This window comes from Petaurus breviceps, unplaced genomic scaffold, assembly GCF_028583685.1.
Source record: "Petaurus breviceps papuanus isolate PSGF00001 unplaced genomic scaffold, PetGlider_PUasm1.0 181, whole genome shotgun sequence".
Classification (NCBI taxonomy): domain Eukaryota; kingdom Metazoa; phylum Chordata; class Mammalia; order Diprotodontia; family Petauridae; genus Petaurus; species Petaurus breviceps.
In genome coordinates this window covers 3,593,463-3,611,800 of record NW_027185784.1, presented here as the reverse complement: position 1 = coordinate 3,611,800, position 18,338 = coordinate 3,593,463, and the positions used below count along the sequence as shown (strand labels likewise).

General features: G+C 37.8%; 1 protein-coding gene across 2 annotated transcripts in view; it reads left to right on the top strand.

Moving 5' to 3' along the window:
- Window positions 1–18,338, top strand: part of AASS (aminoadipate-semialdehyde synthase) — an 83,398-nt gene that overhangs the window by 56,897 nt on the left and 8,163 nt on the right. For both annotated transcript variants that reach the window (XM_069087105.1, XM_069087106.1), the window contains exons 17-23: window positions 3–111; window positions 2,803–2,943; window positions 4,062–4,226; window positions 8,243–8,338; window positions 11,622–11,737; window positions 13,255–13,343; window positions 16,708–16,884. In XM_069087105.1, coding sequence (XP_068943206.1) covers window positions 3–111; window positions 2,803–2,943; window positions 4,062–4,226; window positions 8,243–8,338; window positions 11,622–11,737; window positions 13,255–13,343; window positions 16,708–16,884 — 893 coding nt within the window. The remainder of the gene's footprint in view (window positions 1–2; window positions 112–2,802; window positions 2,944–4,061; window positions 4,227–8,242; window positions 8,339–11,621; window positions 11,738–13,254; window positions 13,344–16,707; window positions 16,885–18,338) is intronic.

Below are 18,338 nucleotides of genomic sequence, written 5' to 3'. Positions count from 1 at the left end.
AGTGTGGATGATGCTGGCATCACAATAATTGGAGAGTTGGGATTGGATCCCGGCCTTGACCATATGTTGGCCATGGAAACAATTGATAGATCTAAAGAAGTAGGAGCCACGGTAAGATTTATTTAGGAAAATCTTAATCTGGTTTCTTCCATGCAAGAAATACCCATGATGATAATATGCTTTTTTATAATGGTATTATGTTGGATAGATTTTAGAAGCAAATTTTCATGCCAAGTAGGCTTCTGGTAGGATATCTAAGTGGAACTGAACCTGTGTTATACCCACCCTGGGAATCACTTGTATTTTTGTAGAACACAGATGAATATGACAAATACATTGACATATATAGGAAGAGATCTCTGTGGTTTATTTCATTTGGCTTTAAAACATTTAAAGTGAAGATACATGATAACAAAGAGAGGAAACTTGTGGCAGTGGAATGAATGGAGAGAAGTGAATAGGATGTCTTTTTAGGAGCCACTGAAGTTCAGTAGAAAGATCGATGAATAAAGAGTCATAAGGCCTGGTTGCTCATTTTTGTTCTGCTAGAAGAGCTTCATTTGGGTGGACCTTGGTCAAGACATTCCTCAATCTTTCTGGGCCTCATTTACCTATAAATTAAGGGAGTGGACAAGATGATCCATAAGAACTCTTCTTTCCCTAACAGTTTCCAAATAGAATGGTTGACTGATGGCTCTTAGAGTACTGAAGGTGGTGTTCATGACTTCTCATCACCTTCATTATGAACCAATGTGATGATGAATAATTTAGATTGATTTTTGTAGTCTATTGTTAGACTCTAAAAATAACAACATCGCTTTAAGTTGTTGTTTTTTTTTTTTTTGGCTTTTTGGAGGGCAGTTGGGGTTAAGAGACTTACCCAAGGACACATGGCTAATTTTTGTGTTAAGAGTCTGAGGCCAGGTTTGAACTCAGGTCCTCCTGACTCCAGGCCCAGTGCTCTATTCACTATGCCACCTAGCTGCCCCATCATCACTTTAAGTTTTGCAAGCACTTTCTTTTTAATGACCCTACAATATTGGTAGTATATTATCACCATTTTCCAGATTAGGAAATGGGGTTGAAAATCAAAAAATGATTGGTTTAGGGTCACATTGCTGCTAAATTTCAGTCAGAACTCAAACTCAAGTCTTCTGAGGTTTTGTCTTTCATACAGTGTGCTGTCTGTCCTACTACAAAACTGGTTCCCTTAACTTCTGTGAGTTAGTGTCCATACCTCTCTTTATTAGGTAAATCTAAATGTTAACTCAGTTTTCCCTATCTTCCATCTTCATCACAATAATTAGGCTTCTAAAGCTTTGCTGTTGTTGTTTAGTTATATTTGACTCTTTGTGACCTCATGGACCATAATGGACCATACTGTCCATGGGGTTTTCTTGGCAAAGACACTGGAGTGGTTTATTATTTCCTCCTCCAGTGAATTAAGGCAAACAGAAGTTAAATGACTTTCCCAGGGTCATCTGAGACCAGATGAGAATTCAGGTCTTCCTGATTTCAGGCCCAGTGGTCTATCCACTGAGCCACCTAACTGTCCCCTGAAGCTATATCAGGTCAAAATCTCCATCTGACTCTCCTGTCGTGCAGCTGTATTTCCCCAATTATGGGTACATTTATAGAATTATTTTTCAGTAGCATCTGTGATGCCTTAGCCTTAGATTTAAAACCTAGAGAACTAGCTTCATGCTGAAATGTGTGATTATTAAAGTGATTCTGTTCCTGATAGCACCAATACTGAAACAGATCAAAATTTGTAAGAGTGGCACAAAAGGAACCACCCAGACTTCGATTAGAGATAGTTAATTGAATCCCACAAGAACAAAAATTTATATTAAAACAAAAAAGGTGAGAGGAAGTGGGACAGTAGAAAGAATGCTAGATTTGAGGCAAAGGACCTATGTTCAAATCCTGGCACTGCCACTTATACCCTGTATGACCTTTCTGGTTAGTTTTTTTGTCTATAAAATAGGTAGATTAGTTCCTAAATTCCTTTCCATCTTGGAGCCTTTTCTCCTAGGATCCCAAGATGACCAAATCCTAGGCAATGAACCATTTATAGAGAAATATATGTTCCAACAATATCTCAATGCAATGAAATAATTCTGACATTTATTTAGAAAGAAGTGGGCCAATGTTTGATCTACACAAGAAAAAAAATGAATGTCATTGAATGTCACTATCTCTTGATTTGCCAAGTGCCTTCCTGTTTCTTCCGGGCATATTCTAATTATATTACTTCTGGTCAGAGGTGTCTGGCAATTGCTGTATTTAGAGATGATTAATCAGTTCTCAAGATCATGATGTATTTGTAAAGATGAGATGCGTGGTAGAAATGTTATAAGTTGGATTTAAAATTCAGTAGGAATTTAATTGTCAAAATAATTATTCTCTTCCCTCAAGGCCTATCTGCCCTTATAAAATGTCCTTTTATCTATGACAATGACAAGTCAAATTGAGTGTGAATTGATCCAAGGTAGGTATTTCTGATTGCACATGGTGGTAGCACAAGAAGCAAGATTAAGGGGCAGCTAGGTGGTGCAGTGAATAGATCACTGACCCTGGAGTCAGCAAGACCTGAGTTCAAATGTGGCTTCAGATACTTAACACTTACTAGCTGTGTGACCTTGGGCAAGGTCTTTTGCCCAATTGCCCTGCTTTCCCCTCTCAAAAAAAAAGAAGTAAGCTCAATAGTTCATTTTGTTTTGGTATAATTGGAATTGCTTCTGCAGTGAATTGTTTTCTTTCACCCTACTGATAATGTGTCTTATGTAAATTCACTTACAGATTGAATCTTATGTCTCTTTTTGTGGTGGCTTGCCAGCCCCAGAGCATTCAGACAATCCTTTGAGATACAAATTCAGCTGGAGTCCAGTTGGTGTTTTAATGAACATACTGCAGCCTGCTAAATATCTGCTCAATGGAGAGGTGAATCAATACTGTTAAAGAGGTCAAGATATCAATTGATTGAGTTGTATTAAGCCTACCTGTGGATTTCAGGCCCCCAGGTTTTTCAGTGGAAGTTTTATCATTCAGTATATTAAGGCAAATAGGAAGGATCCTTAGTCATGAATACTGAGAAATATTCAAAGGATTAGTATAGCAACCTGGGAGCAACATCCACCTATGCAGATAGCAACCCCTTGAAAGCTTAGTATAGGATCTGAGGGCTGCTAGGTGGAGCAATGGATAGAGCCCTGACCCTGGAGTCAGGAGGATCTGAGTTCAAATTCGGCCTCAGATATTTGACACTTACTACTTGTGTGACCTTGGGCAAGTCACTCAACCCCAACTATGTGACCTGTGTGACCTTGGGCAAGTCACTTAACCCCAGCTGTGTGAGTTTGGGCAAGTCACTTAACCCCAATTGACTTACCCCCTTGAAAAAGAAAGAAGTTAATTATAATGAATTGTTTTAGTTATTTAAAAAATTCAAGTCTCAATAAATTTCAGTGGAAAGAGTACTGGATATGGAAATAGAAGACTGAAGTCCTGATTCTACTTGTACCATTTACTATCCCAATGTTTTGGAGCAAGTTATCTGGATTTTATTTTCCTCATCTGGAAAGTGAGGAGATTGGACCCTATGACCATTTAATATCCCTTTGAGCCCTCGATTTATGGTCCTGTCATAATTTAGTTGTAAAACCCAGTTGTCCAGTGGGATGTAGAATGACTATTATCTATGTGCCTGGGACAAGGGAGAAGTGATGACAGCATCCTGGGAAGAGAAGTAGTGTGTTATAATGGGAAAAGCCCTTGCTGAATCCAGGAGAATTGTGAGTTTGAATTCTAGTTCAGACACTAGTTAGTTGGGTGGCCTTTGGCAAATCTTTTAACACCTCTAACCCTTCATTTCTTCATTGTAAAATTTTTGCAATATCTATATCCTCTGTGTTGTTGTGAGTAAAGCACTTTGTAAAACTTAAAGCCTGTTACAAATAATGTGTTTTTATTAATAAAGAATGTGACTTTACTACATAGCTTATGAAATTTGGTGGGTTTGTTTTGGGTACTAATTTTTATCCTTTTTCAATTTTCATCAGGTGATTGAAGCCGGTGGGGCATCTTTTCTCGATTATGTTACCTCCATGGATTATTTCCCAGGATTAAATTTGGAAGGCTACCCCAATAGAGATAGTATCAAGTATGCTGAGATATATGATATTCAGTCTGCTCATACTTTGTTACGAGGGACTCTACGATATAAAGTAAGTGTGTTGTTTCAGCTCTCAAAGATGCCTACCTGTTCCATACTTTATACATTTTGCTGTTGATGAGGCATTCATGTATTTTATCTACACATGATGTAGTGTGTTGAGAGCCAGGCTGGAAGCCTCAGGCATATACTGTCTGTGACCTCGGCCAAGTCTTAACCTTAGTTCTTTAAGCCACTCTAAGAAAATGAGTCATAGGGAAGGTGTTAGTCTGCACTGACAGAAGGAGTTTCCTTATGTGGGAGTTCCTTAAGATAAATCTTTCTGACTCCAGGACTGGCACTCTATCCACTGCACCCCTTAGTTGCCTCTTTTTTTCTTTAGTAGTAGAATCCTAAAGTTTGGTTGCAATAACACTTTTAAAAGACCAGTTAGGTGGTATAATGGATAGAGCCCTGGGCCTGAAGCCAGGAAGACTTCCTCATGGTGGGTTCAAATCTGGCCTCAGACACTTACTACCGTGTTTCCCCGATAATAAGACCTATCCCGAAAATAAGCCCTCCCCTTACTGTGTAAGATTCCTCTAAAATAAGCCTTCCCCCGAAAATAAGCCCTATTGAGATTGCTACTGTAGTGAAGGTGATCCCTTGCGCTACACGCTACATTACAGTACCCTCTGTATGCACCGTCCTTCCTCCCCTCCCCATGAAACGCACACCCTGCTCTGAGCGGCATCCAATCAGAGCTGCAGCAGTGAGCGCGTCATCCTGTTCTTCCCTAGTGATTTGCTTATTGAATAAAGGTACATTTTTTTGTTCACATTTACCTGTTTATTAAAATTGCTGTCAATGTTCATTAAAATAAGCCCTCCCCTGAAAATAAGCCCTCTGGTGTTTTTCTGTCCAAAAAATAATAAGACAGTGTCTTATTATCGGGGAAACACGGTAGTTGTGTGACGCTGGACAAGTCACTTTACCCTGTTTGCCTCAGTTTCCTCATCTGTAAAATTAACTGAAAATGGCAAACCAGTCTAGTATTTTTGCTACAAAAACCCTGATGCTTCTCGACATTTGTAGATGAAGCAAAGTTGACTTTACTTTTGAATAGTATTTTTCTGAAGGGATAGCATGCAATTTGCCCCTTGATATACATTCAATCTTTGATTTTCTTGTCATGAGTAGGTACATCTCTTTGACATTTTCTCATCCCTTTGCAGTTCCTGTCCATGTCTTTCTACTAATCCTTCACAGAATATCTACAGAGTATGCTAGAGGCCTTCCTTGGTTCTAATAGAAATGTCCATCCCTTGAAGGAAGAGTCTGCTTAGTTTTTAACTCTGTATTCCCAACATCAAGCATTGTGCTTTGCACATGTTAAGAGATGGACAGATATTTGTGAATTTCACTGCATTTTAATACTTAATAGAAGAATGCAATACTTAGGTGATTCATTTACTATTCCTACTTTCATTTTTCTATCTTTTTTTCAATCATAATCTCCTTGATGATGTCTTTTATTTTTCCTATTTTTTTAGTTAATAAATATTTATTTTCTTTCCCTTCTACTTCCTCCATGGAAAAAAGGGGGAAAAGCCTTATTTTATATATGTGTATGTGTATATATGTATGTATGTATATATAAGAATATATATATATTCTTAGCCCAACAAAACGCACCCCTGTAGTGGCCATCTCCAAAAATGCATGTCTCCTGTGATTTGTATACATCATCTTTGTCAGGGGGTGGGTTCTATGCTTCACATTCTGTCTTTTATCCCATGCATATCTTTAATTTCAGTTCTCAAACATATATAATACTATGCTGAAGGTTTCTTACACCTGCTGTCCATCTTTCAGCATGTAGCACAGACTGGACAATTTCACTTCTGTGCAAATGGTCCATCCCTCCCGCCATCCCCACAACCCCCACCCACCCATGCTCAGAGACAAAAAATAAGAACTGCCACCTTGAGACTATGAGGCAACAAAAGCGACTATTTTCAAATCAATTCAATTTGGGAGACATTCTATTAAGCACCCACTATGAAGAAACAGTACAAAGAACAAGGCTTGCACCGATAAAAATTAAGCAGCCACAGTCTCAAAGAACTTAATATTTTACTGGGCAAAGAAGAAGAGAGGCAAATGCACACCTGGGGTTCTTAATTAAGCCTTTTTTCTTTCATGGATTCCTTTGGCCATCAGCTTACAGACTCCTTCTAAGAATAATGTTTTTAAACGCATAAAATAAAATACATTGAATTACAAAGGAAACCAATAATATTGAAATACAGTTATTATATACATATGTGTGAGTATATATATATATATACATACATACATACATATGATTTTTATTTTTTTAAAGTTCCCAGACCCTCAGTTAAGAACTCCTGACAAACACAAATACAAGATCATTTCAGGAAGGAAAGAATGTACACTGGGAAGTAATCACAAAACACTTCTCAGATGGGGTGACACATGATCTCGGAATGCCTCACAATATTGCCCCAGTCTGCATTTCCAGATGTATTTTAAGGGGAAAAGGAAAGGAACAAGCATTTAGATAGTGGCTACTCTGTGCCAGGCACTGGGTAATCTCTTTTATAAATGTTATCTCACTTGAGATAACAACCACTCTGGGAGATAGGTGCTGCTATTATCCCCATTTTCTAGTTGAGAAAACTGAAGCAAACAAGTTAAGTGACTTGCCCAGAATCACACAGCTAGTGTCAGGCTCCATTTGAACTCAAGTCTTTCTACCTCCAAGCCCAGTGCTCTATCCAGGGTGCCACATAGAGACTCCTTTCATTCATTTCCTATACCTACCAAACTGACTGGCTTGCTGTTTCTTAAACTTGGCCTTGCATCTCCTGTCTCTGTCCAGGCTGCTCTACGTACATGGAATTTACTCCCTCCTTAACACCACTTAAAATTCCTAGCTTTCTGAACTTCAGTTTAGGTTCCCCGATCTTTGAATAAATGGGAAAAATTATTATGCATTTATTATGTACCAAGTAGATTCAAATAGAAAAATTGAGACAATCCCTGCTGTCAGGGAGCTTATATTCTAATTGGTGGAACCAACACATAGAAGAAAATTCAGCTGCAGGGAAGATGGAAAGGGCTGGAAGTCCTGAGGGTGCATGTTGGTGAATGGCAAGGCTGAGATTGGATGCCTAGCCAGTGCATTGGGACACCAGAGCAGAGAGGCAGGGCAGATAGTAAGTCCTGGTGATCCTGCATCAGAAGGAATGGAGTTGTTGAATCCCATCTCAAAGCTACTGAGGCAAAAGGGGAAAAGAAAGAGAAGGGAAGGTATCCTCAGCAGGAATGGCTCTTTCCACCACAAGGTCATTGAATTGACCCAAGGAGTGCTCAAAGGAATAGGGTACCCCCAGGCATGATGGTTCTTTCTACTACCCAGATATCCTATATGGGCAGCCTTTCCTGGTTTTGTTCTATGTTAGTTCTGTCTCTTTCCTCCAGTTGATCATGGAGCCAGTGACATTGTGGTTCAATTTCATGATCCTGGTCGGCAGAAAACAATGCATGTTGTTGGGAATAAAGTAAAACCAGGGGGTTAGGAAGCATTATTCCTTCTCCCTGACTTCCTTTCCCATTTTCCCATCAAATTGGTTTGGCCCATGGACACAGCAGTTATTGAAAACACACTCTTACCTATGTAAATGTTGCATCTCTGTCCCACCCCCAACTCCTTCCCTAAGTAGAAAGTAAGCTTCTTGAGGGCAGACTACACTTCTGTTTTGTCTTTATATATCCAGCACGGGCTATGGCAATGTCTTGCATATAAGAGATACTTATTCTTAATGATGAATGAAAATAAAGATTCTGAGAGACCAGGAACAGCAGAGAGTACATTCTTGAAATGGGGGACTTTCGCATGTGCAAGGAATCTGGAGACTGGACACAGATTCATTCGGGAGATAGAGTGTTGATTTTTTACGTTTGCCAAATTTAGTGGGAAGGATGGCAATCTCTTTAAATAATGCTTTCCTTTTCTTTGAAAGGAGAAGCATATCATACATTATTTATTCTCTTTTGTTTCAGGGATATGCCAAAGCTTTGAATGGGTTTGTAAAACTGGGCCTAATAAATAGAGATATACACCCTGCCCTTAGTCCTGAGGCCTCCCCCATCACCTGGGTAAGTATCTGACAAGTTGTGTGTAGTTTACAACTGGTAGGTCACATTTGTTATGGTTAAGAAATTTTTGTCTTTCCTTTGTGTTGATGGTAAAGTCAAAACTGAAGTCAAACTGGGGATTGGGGGAGGACAATGCTTCCAAAAAAAAAAAAAACTTAGACAAAATTGCAAAATTAACCTTGTGTACTTAGTGCGGCTATCAGACTATGGTAACCACCCCTCAGTCTTTCTGGAGGAGATTCATGGAACCTCATAGCTGGAAGTGAATGTCTTTTCCAGGAGCTTCAGTAATATACGGGCAGAGCTAAATCCTTTCTATAGTTACTGGTTGATCATGGAGCCAGTGACATTGTGGTTCGATTTCATGATCCTGGTCGGCAGAAAACAATGCATGTTGTTGGGAATAAAGTAAAACCAGGGGGTTAGGAAGCATTATTCCTTCTCCCTGACTTCCTTTCCCATTTTCCCATCAAATTGGTTTGGCCCATGGACACAGCAGTTATTGAAAACACACTTGCTGAAAAATGGACGGTGGTATGTCCCAAGATCACCATTTCTCTTATCATGGCCTATTAAATTTCCAAAGTGAAACTTTTATAACCCAGTCTGGTCATGGTCTCAGGTGACATAGTGAGTTCCTCTGAGATTCAGTTTTTGTTACATTTACAATCCTTTCAAGTCTAGTTTTTCTTTTTCCTTCTTTCCTTTCAAAAAGTAATGCCTTTGGTTTTTATAGCATTTATTTTTAAAAATAAATCTACTTACTGGATCTTATTTAAAATAAACATCAGACAGGAAAGGATTTTATAAAGCAGTTTTGTTATTTATTATAGAATATGAGAACTGGAAAAATATTAAGATACCATCTAGGTCATCATTTTCTAGGTGAGGAAACTGAGTCCTAGGGAAGACAAGGGACACACTCAATGACACATAGCTGGTTAATTTCAAAGCAAGCTATTGACTTCTGGTGTCTTTTCACCAAATCCTCTCTTCAGTTTTCCTTAGCTGTATTCTGTGTGTGTGTGTGTGTGTGTGTGTGTGTGTGTTTGGGGGGGAGGGGGGCAGAAGAATTGGGAAGGGTGTAAATATACAACTTTCAGTTCATAGGAAGTTAGTTGCAGCCTAAAGGATAATTTCCCTGGTGGGGGGAGGGGAAAGGAGCTATTAATTTTGGTAAGTGGTTGAAGAGCTATGAACATTACTTGTTCTTTCTAATCATTTCCAGTTTTTCATGAAATGACTCCAAATATCTCTCTCTCTACTGAACAAATTAGCTAAGCCATCCCTTGTAAAAACGATTTTAAAAGAGGGGAAAAAAGTAATTCAGCAAAATGAACTAAATATATTGTTTGTTCTGACACCACATGCAGTGTATGAAAATACCTTTGCTTCTCCCACCTCTGCAGAGAAGGGAGAGAGGTGCATTTTCACAGCTGGGCCAACCTTGATCATTATACTGAACGTTCACTTTTACTTTTTTAAAAATGTTTTATGGATACGTCACTATAGTCATGGTGTATATTGTTTTCTTGGTTTTGCTTACCATGAACATTATTTTATTACCTTTATTCTAAATTGATCAACTGGGTCATTCCTACTTTTTCTTATTAATTAAAAATTTTTAATTTAAACATAAAAGGAGGAACATTTTTATACATGCAAAACGTAAAAGAGGTTTCTAAATGAAACCATGAACCACCATTTTATACTACTAGATTTTTAAAATGAATAGAATAAATTCTACTCTTTGCTCCCAAAACTTTTGCTTATCTGTGCTTCCTCCTGAACTTCTTTTTGTTCTGTTCTGAGCATTAAAAAAAAAGTATTATTGTACACCCCCCCACACTTTTTTGGTCATGATTATGGCTAATCCTCCTCTCTCCAGGCCCCCTTCCCTCACCTAAAAACTAAGAGAAAGGAAGTTTTTTTTTTAAAAAACAACAACACCTAGTAACAAATATTCACATTAAGCAAAATTAATTCACGCAGTGGCCATGTCCAAAAATATGTCTCTTTCTGCAACTTGAGTTTATTACTTCTGTATCTAGAGAGGAGTAAAATGCTTTATCGTAGATCCCCTGGAGATATGGTTGGCTATTACATTATTCAGAGTTGTCTTTAAAAAAGCAAACAAACAAACATTCAAACATTTTTTTTCAATTCCAAATTCTCTCCCTCCCTCCATACTCTCTCCTATTTATTGAGAAGGCAAGCAATATAATACCCATTATACATTTGAAGTCATGCAAAACATATTTCCATATTAGTCATAGAGTCCTTAAGTCTTTCAAAGTTATTTTTATTTTACAATGTTATCCTTTTATAAATTGTTCTACTGGTTCTGCTCACTTTAGTATGGGTTAGTTCTACAAAAGATTCTCTGAAATTGTCTATCATAATTTCTGATGGCACAATAATATTCCATTACAGTTATATGCCACAATCTATTCAGCCATTCCCCAAGTTATCTAAGAGGCAATTTAAGGTATCCCTTAGATTATAATTTTTTTTCTTTTTTTGTACCCCTTTTAATAGCACTTTCATAAACCAAAAAAGCAAACAATACATTGTTTTGCTCATGTATTCCTACCTTTTCAACAAGACTGGGCTTTTTCAACCAGCCTGGCCTTTGCTGCTAGCTACCGTAGCAGTTACTATTCCTACTCAGAACGGAGGCAGTCTGGAAAGGATTTTGTGGAGGTGGGAAAATATTTGAGAGAGGAAGCATGATATAGATGAAAGAGTCATAAGAAGAGCCAGAAGACCTGGGTTCTAGTTCTGACACTGTCACTTCTTAGCCATGTGACCTTGGGTAAATCACTTAAATTTTCAGAACCTTTGTTTCATCATCTAGAAAAGGGAGACAATAATAACCACCCAACCTACTTCAGAGGAGTATTGGGAAGAATAAATATGACATATATGATATGTAACATGCTTTAGTAATGGTAAAGTGCTGTATAAATATATATTATTCTACAGTAATACAGTAATTAAATTCTTCCGTAATGTATGATTTTAACATTATAGTTCATTACTTTGTTGTTGAAATATATTGCCGGTATAATTCATAGTGTTTTTCCTTCATAAGTTACTTTTTAAAAACAGAAGAAATACTAACCATTTTATACTTTATACAATATATTGTATGTTTTTCATATATAAATACTGAGACTTTTTTGATGTGTGACTGACAGGAAGTGTTTGGAATAATTAGTTATTTGCACTTTTCTAAACTTTAACATTAATTTAGGATTTATATGCTTATTTTTGTAATCAGAAAGAACTGCTCTGTGAGTTGGTTGGGATTTCACCATCCTCCACTCATGACGCCCTGAAGGAAGCCATCTATGAGAGACTGGACCAGGATGAAACGCAACTGCAGGCAGTGGAATGGTAGGCAGCTTTCTGTGCTCTTTCTTAATGCTGGCATTCTTCAGCATGCCCCATTAAAAAAAAGTTAGCCTAGAATTTGAGACATTTATTTTTTCTCCAGATTTCCTGTTCCAATGTTAGGATATTTCCTTTGGTCCACCATGTTTCATCTCATGACAAATTTGGAACAAAAAGCAAAAGAAGAGAAATTCACGTATTATGATGCCATTTGGGTTATCAGAATCCCTTTGCTATGTAGCTCCCAAACAATGCCAGCTGAATTCATTTTCAGTTTGATTTATTTCCCTAAATATTTGTTGGTGGCAAATTATGTGCAAGGACCTGTGCCAGCTTCTCTCTGTTGACTTTTTTTTAGTGTTTATTGGCATATATCCTAGTTAAAAATCTGGGACAGAACAACTTATTAGCTATGTTTAACATGGGCCATCTGAATTCTTAAGATGTCTTTAAGTGGATATTGGATTCAATTATGTCCAAGTTTTCTCCCAACCCTGAATCCTATGATTCTACAAATCCCCAAACAGTTCACAGTTAGCTTTCCTTATTTGTATTCAAGGGAACACTGAGTGGGCAAATTCTATTTTGAAGAAATGATTTCTCTGTTCTGGCAAAGGGTTTTTTTTAAAGCAGTGTCATCTTGTGATTTTTGCTATACAACATAAAAATCAACTAATCCAGCCTTCTTTCTCTAGTTTGGGTGGAATTGAAAGGTGGTTTGACATTGTGGATAGATCTCTACACTTAGAAAGCAGAAAGACATGGAGTTGCATCCTTCTTCTGACATTTACTAGCTTGTGATCCTCAGCAAATCACTTAACTTGACTTTTTTGACTCGTTGCCAAAATGAGGTAATAACATCCCCTTCATAGGGTCATTGTGAAGATCAAAGGAAATAATTTATGTAAATCACTTTGTAATCCTTAAAGCATTCTATTTCTTCAATCCAAACCTATGATTTCTTTTATGGGGGAAGTCTTTCTATCAAATGAAGATTGGTAACCATTATTAAAAGTTATGGTCTTAGAGAGTTCTCTGGAACACTAAGAGGTTAAGTGACTTGTCCAGGATCACACAGCCACTGTGTGTCATTTGTTGTTTAGTCATTTTCAGTCATATCTAACTCTTTGCAACCCTATTTGGAGTTTTCTTGGCAAAGAGACTGGAAGTTTGCCATTACCTTCTCCAGTTCATTTTACAGATGAAGAAACTGAGGCAAACAGGGTTAAATGACTTGTCCAGGATCATACAGCTAGTAAGTGTTTGAGGTCAAATTTGAACTCAGGTATTCCTGATTCCAAGCTGGGTGCTCTCTCCACTGTGCCATCTAGCATCACACTATATGTCATAGGAGAAACTTAAAGCCAGGTATTACTGACTCCAAGACTAGTTCTATCCACTAAATTATGCTGCCTCTCAAAGAGCTATTTAAGTATTTGTTGCTGTTGTTTTTGGAGGAATCTTACTAGGAGATCTAATTTAAGAAATGAACTAAGGAAACTTTCTTTCTTTTCATTCAGGTTTGGTTTACTTGGAGATGAACAGGTTCCCAGAGCAGGGTCTCTTGTGGATGCCTTCTCTAAACATCTAGTGATGAAACTTTCCTATGGTATGCAATATCATTTTTCCTAAATATTTGAAAATATAGTTAGTCAGTCAATAAGCATTTACTAAACAGCTGCTATCTGCCAGGCACTGTGCTAAGTGCTGGAGATACAGAAAGAAGCAAAAGACAGTCTCTTGCCCTCAAGGGACTGATGAGGACAACAAGAAACACACCTGTACAGACAAGCTGTGTGTGGGATAACTAGCAAGGAAAGCGCATTAGAATTAAGAGGGATTGGGAAAGACCTCCTGGAGAAGATGGGATTTTAGATGGAACTTGAAGGAAGCCAGAGAAGGAGAGCATTCCAGACACAAGGGACAGCCAGAGAAAATGTCCAGAGGTGAGAGATGGAGTATATTGTTTGTGGAATAGCAGGGAGGCCATTGTCACTGGATTGAAGTGCACATGTTAGGAAGTAAGGTCTAAGAAACCTGGAAAGTGGAGGAAGGAGGGACCCAGGTGAAGAAGGGCTTCAAATGCCAAATAAAGAATTTTGAATTTTATTCTGGAGGCGATTGGGCACCAGTAAAATCTATGCAGCAGGGAAATGATGTGGTTAGATCAGTGCTTTAGGAAAACAATTTTAGTGCGTAAATGGAGGATGAATTGCAGTTGGGGACACTTGAGGAAGGCAGACCCACTAGTAAGCAGATTATTTCAATAGTCCAAGCAAGAGTGATGAGGGCCTGTAACAGGGTAGTGGAAGTATCAGAAGAGAGAAGGGGGTGTATTCAAGAAGTGTTGCAAAGGTGTTGGTAACAGATTGAATATGGGGATGGGGTGAGAGATAGTGAGAAGTTGAGGAAAGCATCTAGGTAGTGAGCCTGAGGGACTGGGAGGATAGTATTGCCATTGACAGTTATAGCAAAGTGAGGAGGAGGAGGACGAAGAGGAGGAGGAGGAGGGTTCAAGGAGGAAGATAATGAGTTCAATTTTGGACATGTTGAGTTTAAGGCGTCTACTGGATATCCATTTCAAGATGTCTGAAAGACAGTTGGAAATGTGAGACTAGAGGTCAGCAGAGAGAGTGGGGCAGAATCAGTAGATTTGAGAATTATTAGCATAGAAATGGTAAAGAAATCCATGGGAGCTGATGAGATCACCAAGTGAAGCATCATAAAGGGAAAAGAGAAGAGGATCTAGGACAGAACCCTATGGGTCACTTATAATTAGAACTGGTTATCTGGATGAAGACCCAGCAAAAGAGACTGAGAAGGAGCAATCTGATACATAGGAGGAGAACCAGGAGAGAGTGCAGTTCAGAAAACCAATAGAGAAGACACTATCAAGAGAGGATGATCAATAGTGTCAAAGGCTGAAGAGGGGTCAAGACGAATGAGAAATGAAATTTGTCAATTAAGAAATCATTGATGATTTTGGAGAAACCAGTTTCAGTGGAACAATGAGTTTGAATGTTGGATTATAAGGGGTTATAAAAAGTGAGTAAGAGGAGAGAAAGTAGAAATACAGTTATCCCTTCCACTTCTTAGGGGTTAGGGGTACGGCACGCCCAAGAACTGAAAAATCCATGTAAAATTTTTTGTCTTTTCTTTTGTACCAGAGAAGAAATCTTGATTTTTTTTTTCTTTTTCTTTTACGGGGTGTTTACAATACCTTATTGTAAAATTTGGATTAAATGCTTGACCATAGGCTTTCTGTCATCTACCAGCCTTTGCATGTCTGCAAAACTCCCCCCAAATTCCCATTTAATAAGAATATGAATATATTCTTAAGAATATGCTGACCTTGGGGCAGCCAGGTGGCACAGTGAGTCCCAGAGTCAGGAGGACCCGGGATCAGTTCCGGCCTCAGATACTTAACACCCACACAAAAAAACTGGCCATGTAACCTTGGGCAAGTTACTTAACCCCAATTGCTTAATAATAACAATAATAATAATAATAATAAAAGAATGTACTGACCTATAATATATCCAAACTGTGATGGGGAAAGTCGCGATATGGAACTGATAATTGTAGACAGCCTTTTCAAAGAGTTAAGCCACAAAGGGCAGAGGAGATATAGGACGATAGTTAATGGGGATGGAAGGATCAAATGTGGGTTTAATATGTTAGACTACAAAGTTTACAAAAATCGGGGACTGGATTAGGGACTGAGCAGGATGAATGAAGGAATATCATAGAAGGGGGAAAGGGACTTGGGTTATTTTTTACAAGAGAAAAGAGAAAGTAAAAATACAAAAGAGTTGAACTAGTGTTGTAAAATATATGCCTAAAACAAGGAAATTAATAATCCTGTTGTACTGGGCCTTGGATGAACAACATCTAGACTTCTTTGTTCAGTTCTAAATACTTCATTTTAAGAGGGGACATTGATGAGCTACAGCATGTTCAGAGGAGAGTGCCTGGGATGGGAAGGATCTTAAGAATCATTTCATATGAGTGTAAATTGAAGAAAGTGGTTATGTTTACTTTGGAGAAGAGAAGACCAAAGGGGAATAACTGCTTTTAAACATATGGAGATTTGTATTGGGAAAGAGAGATTGGATTTATTCTGTGTGGCTCCAAAGGGTAGATTCAGGACCAATAAGTCAAAGCTATAAGGAGGTAGATTTCATTACAGTATAAGGAAGAACTTCCTACTTATAGCCTTCTGAAAATGGAATGGCTTTCTTTGGGAGGTAGGGAGCTTCCTGTGATGGGAGCAGAGGCTGGATGGGTATTTTTCAGAGGTATTGTAGGGGAGATTCTTGCCTTGGGTAAGACTTTCCTAAAAGAGTTTCACTGACTCTGAAATTTCCATTCCATTCAGCAGTAATAATTTATTAGGCTCCTGTTAAATGTCAGCCATTATGCTAAGTGCTGAGAGTAAAAAATTAAAAATGAAACTCCACATCCTTGCGCTTAAATACTAATGAAGTAGAGGGAAATACAATATGTACACTGACACATAAACATGAAGCATAAATATAGAGTAAATACAAGTAATTTTGTGGTTGGGGACAAGAACTTAAAACTGAGAATATCATTATTTCAACGTAAGTATTGGGGAGCTGCCCAAGAGGGTATGTAACAAAAGCCTGCTTGAATCTGTGGCTATGCTGTTCTGACATTGAACTGATTGTCTCCTCTGGAAAATCAAATGGATAGAAGATTAGTTTTCAGTTCTTATTTTTCTTAGTTTTCACTTTCTTATTGGGCTAAAAGAGCAATACTTTTATAATTTAGTAATAGCTTTATAATTTATATATGTATAACATTTGATGAGGCAGAAAGTATCTGAACGAAAAGGGAAGTCAAAGAAGCAAAAGGCAAATTGCCCATCAAATGCCTTAGAAAAATGCCAAAATTAAGTTGCGAAATGAAAGATATAGAAGATTTGAATGGGATTTTCTTTTGTTTTTAAGGTCCTGGAGAAAGAGATATGATTGTAATGAGAGACAGTTTTGGAATACGACATCCTTCTGGTCACTTAGAACACAAAACTGTTGACCTTGTGGTTTATGGTGACATCAGTGGATTTTCAGCCATGGCCAAGACTGTTGGTTTGCCAGTAGCTATGGCTGCCAAGATGATCCTGGATGGTAAGCAGTATTCACTGTATACTTGAATCAGATGTGACACACCTCTTTTCTTTTTCTTTCTTTCTTTTTCTGCATTTGCCTTCTGCTACTTATTTGCTGGGCACCTGTCCATTGTTTACCAAGTAGAACACCAAAGTTATACATTCAAATCATTGAGGAATTTCAGAGGAACCAAGAATTATATATTATTAGACAACTTTGTAGTAGTTTCTTGCTTTATCAACTCTGGGGGTTAGTGATTTAAAAACTATAGCAGTAGATATTAATATTTCCTTTCATTATGTTGGTTAGTTTTGCTGAACTATTTTCTCCTCCCCCTTTTATGCTTTGCTATAATGCATATTTTCAATTGTTTTGATTTTGGAGGGGAGAGGACAGGATATGGTAGGTGATACAAAAACAAAAGATATCAATAAGAATATTTAAAAAAATGAAAAGATTTCATCTCCTTTTCACCCCACCCCATAAAAGATCATTCAATTAGTTAAGCAATCATGAATTGAATATCTACTATATGGTAACAATAACTCATTTATATAATGTTTTAATGTTTACAGAGCATTTTATGTAGCTTATTGTTTATCTGTCATTTTTTTTTATAGATAAAAAAACTGAATTTTCAAAAAGTTGAGTTATTTTCCTGTGGATATATAGGTTGTATCATAACAGAATACAGGTCTTTTGTATGGTCTGTGTTCACCTCACTACAACACATACTATGCGAATTCTCTGGGTGGATACATAAGAAACTGAGGATATATTCTTCATCTCCCCATAAGGTCGTCAAATGACAAACTGTAGAGAGAATTATAAAGCAACACACCAGCAAGTACTTTACAGGGTCATACTAATTGTGTAGGTGACTGCTAATTGAATTTGGTAAAAAAAAAAAAAAAAAGGGTAATAAGGAATAGAGTCACCAAAGAAGTGTTTATTAAGCTTAGCTAAAATAAAGTAAAATTGATTTTTCTCCCCCCCCCCACCCCCTCAGCTATCTGAGTATACGGTCACATAATGATGTATGGAGTCACTGAAGGGCATTCTGAAAGGGGACAAAATAACCTGGCTGACTACTTCATTAGCACAGTGTTAGAAGACATAGTAGGAGCTTAATAAATGCTTGTTTCCTTCCCTCTTTTGTTCCTTTTTCTGTATGGATAATCTTAAGGAGTAATTTCGATTGATCAGGGAGTGAATGATCCTGTCTGTTGTTGACTTTTTGACCTTCAGCTGCTCTGCCCAGTCACATGGACAGGTCTAGCTAAAAGTTCCTGTTGCCTGAAATTAGTCACCTGAAAGTCCCAGTATTTCATTTGCCACTGCAGAATTTACTGGGCAATATTAAAACAACTCTTTAATTATCAGGCATCCAATAGTACATCAATAGTAAACATCAACTTTGAGTTTTAGCAGAAGGGTGTTTTCTTTATATAGGTTCTTGCCTTTGTTCCTCA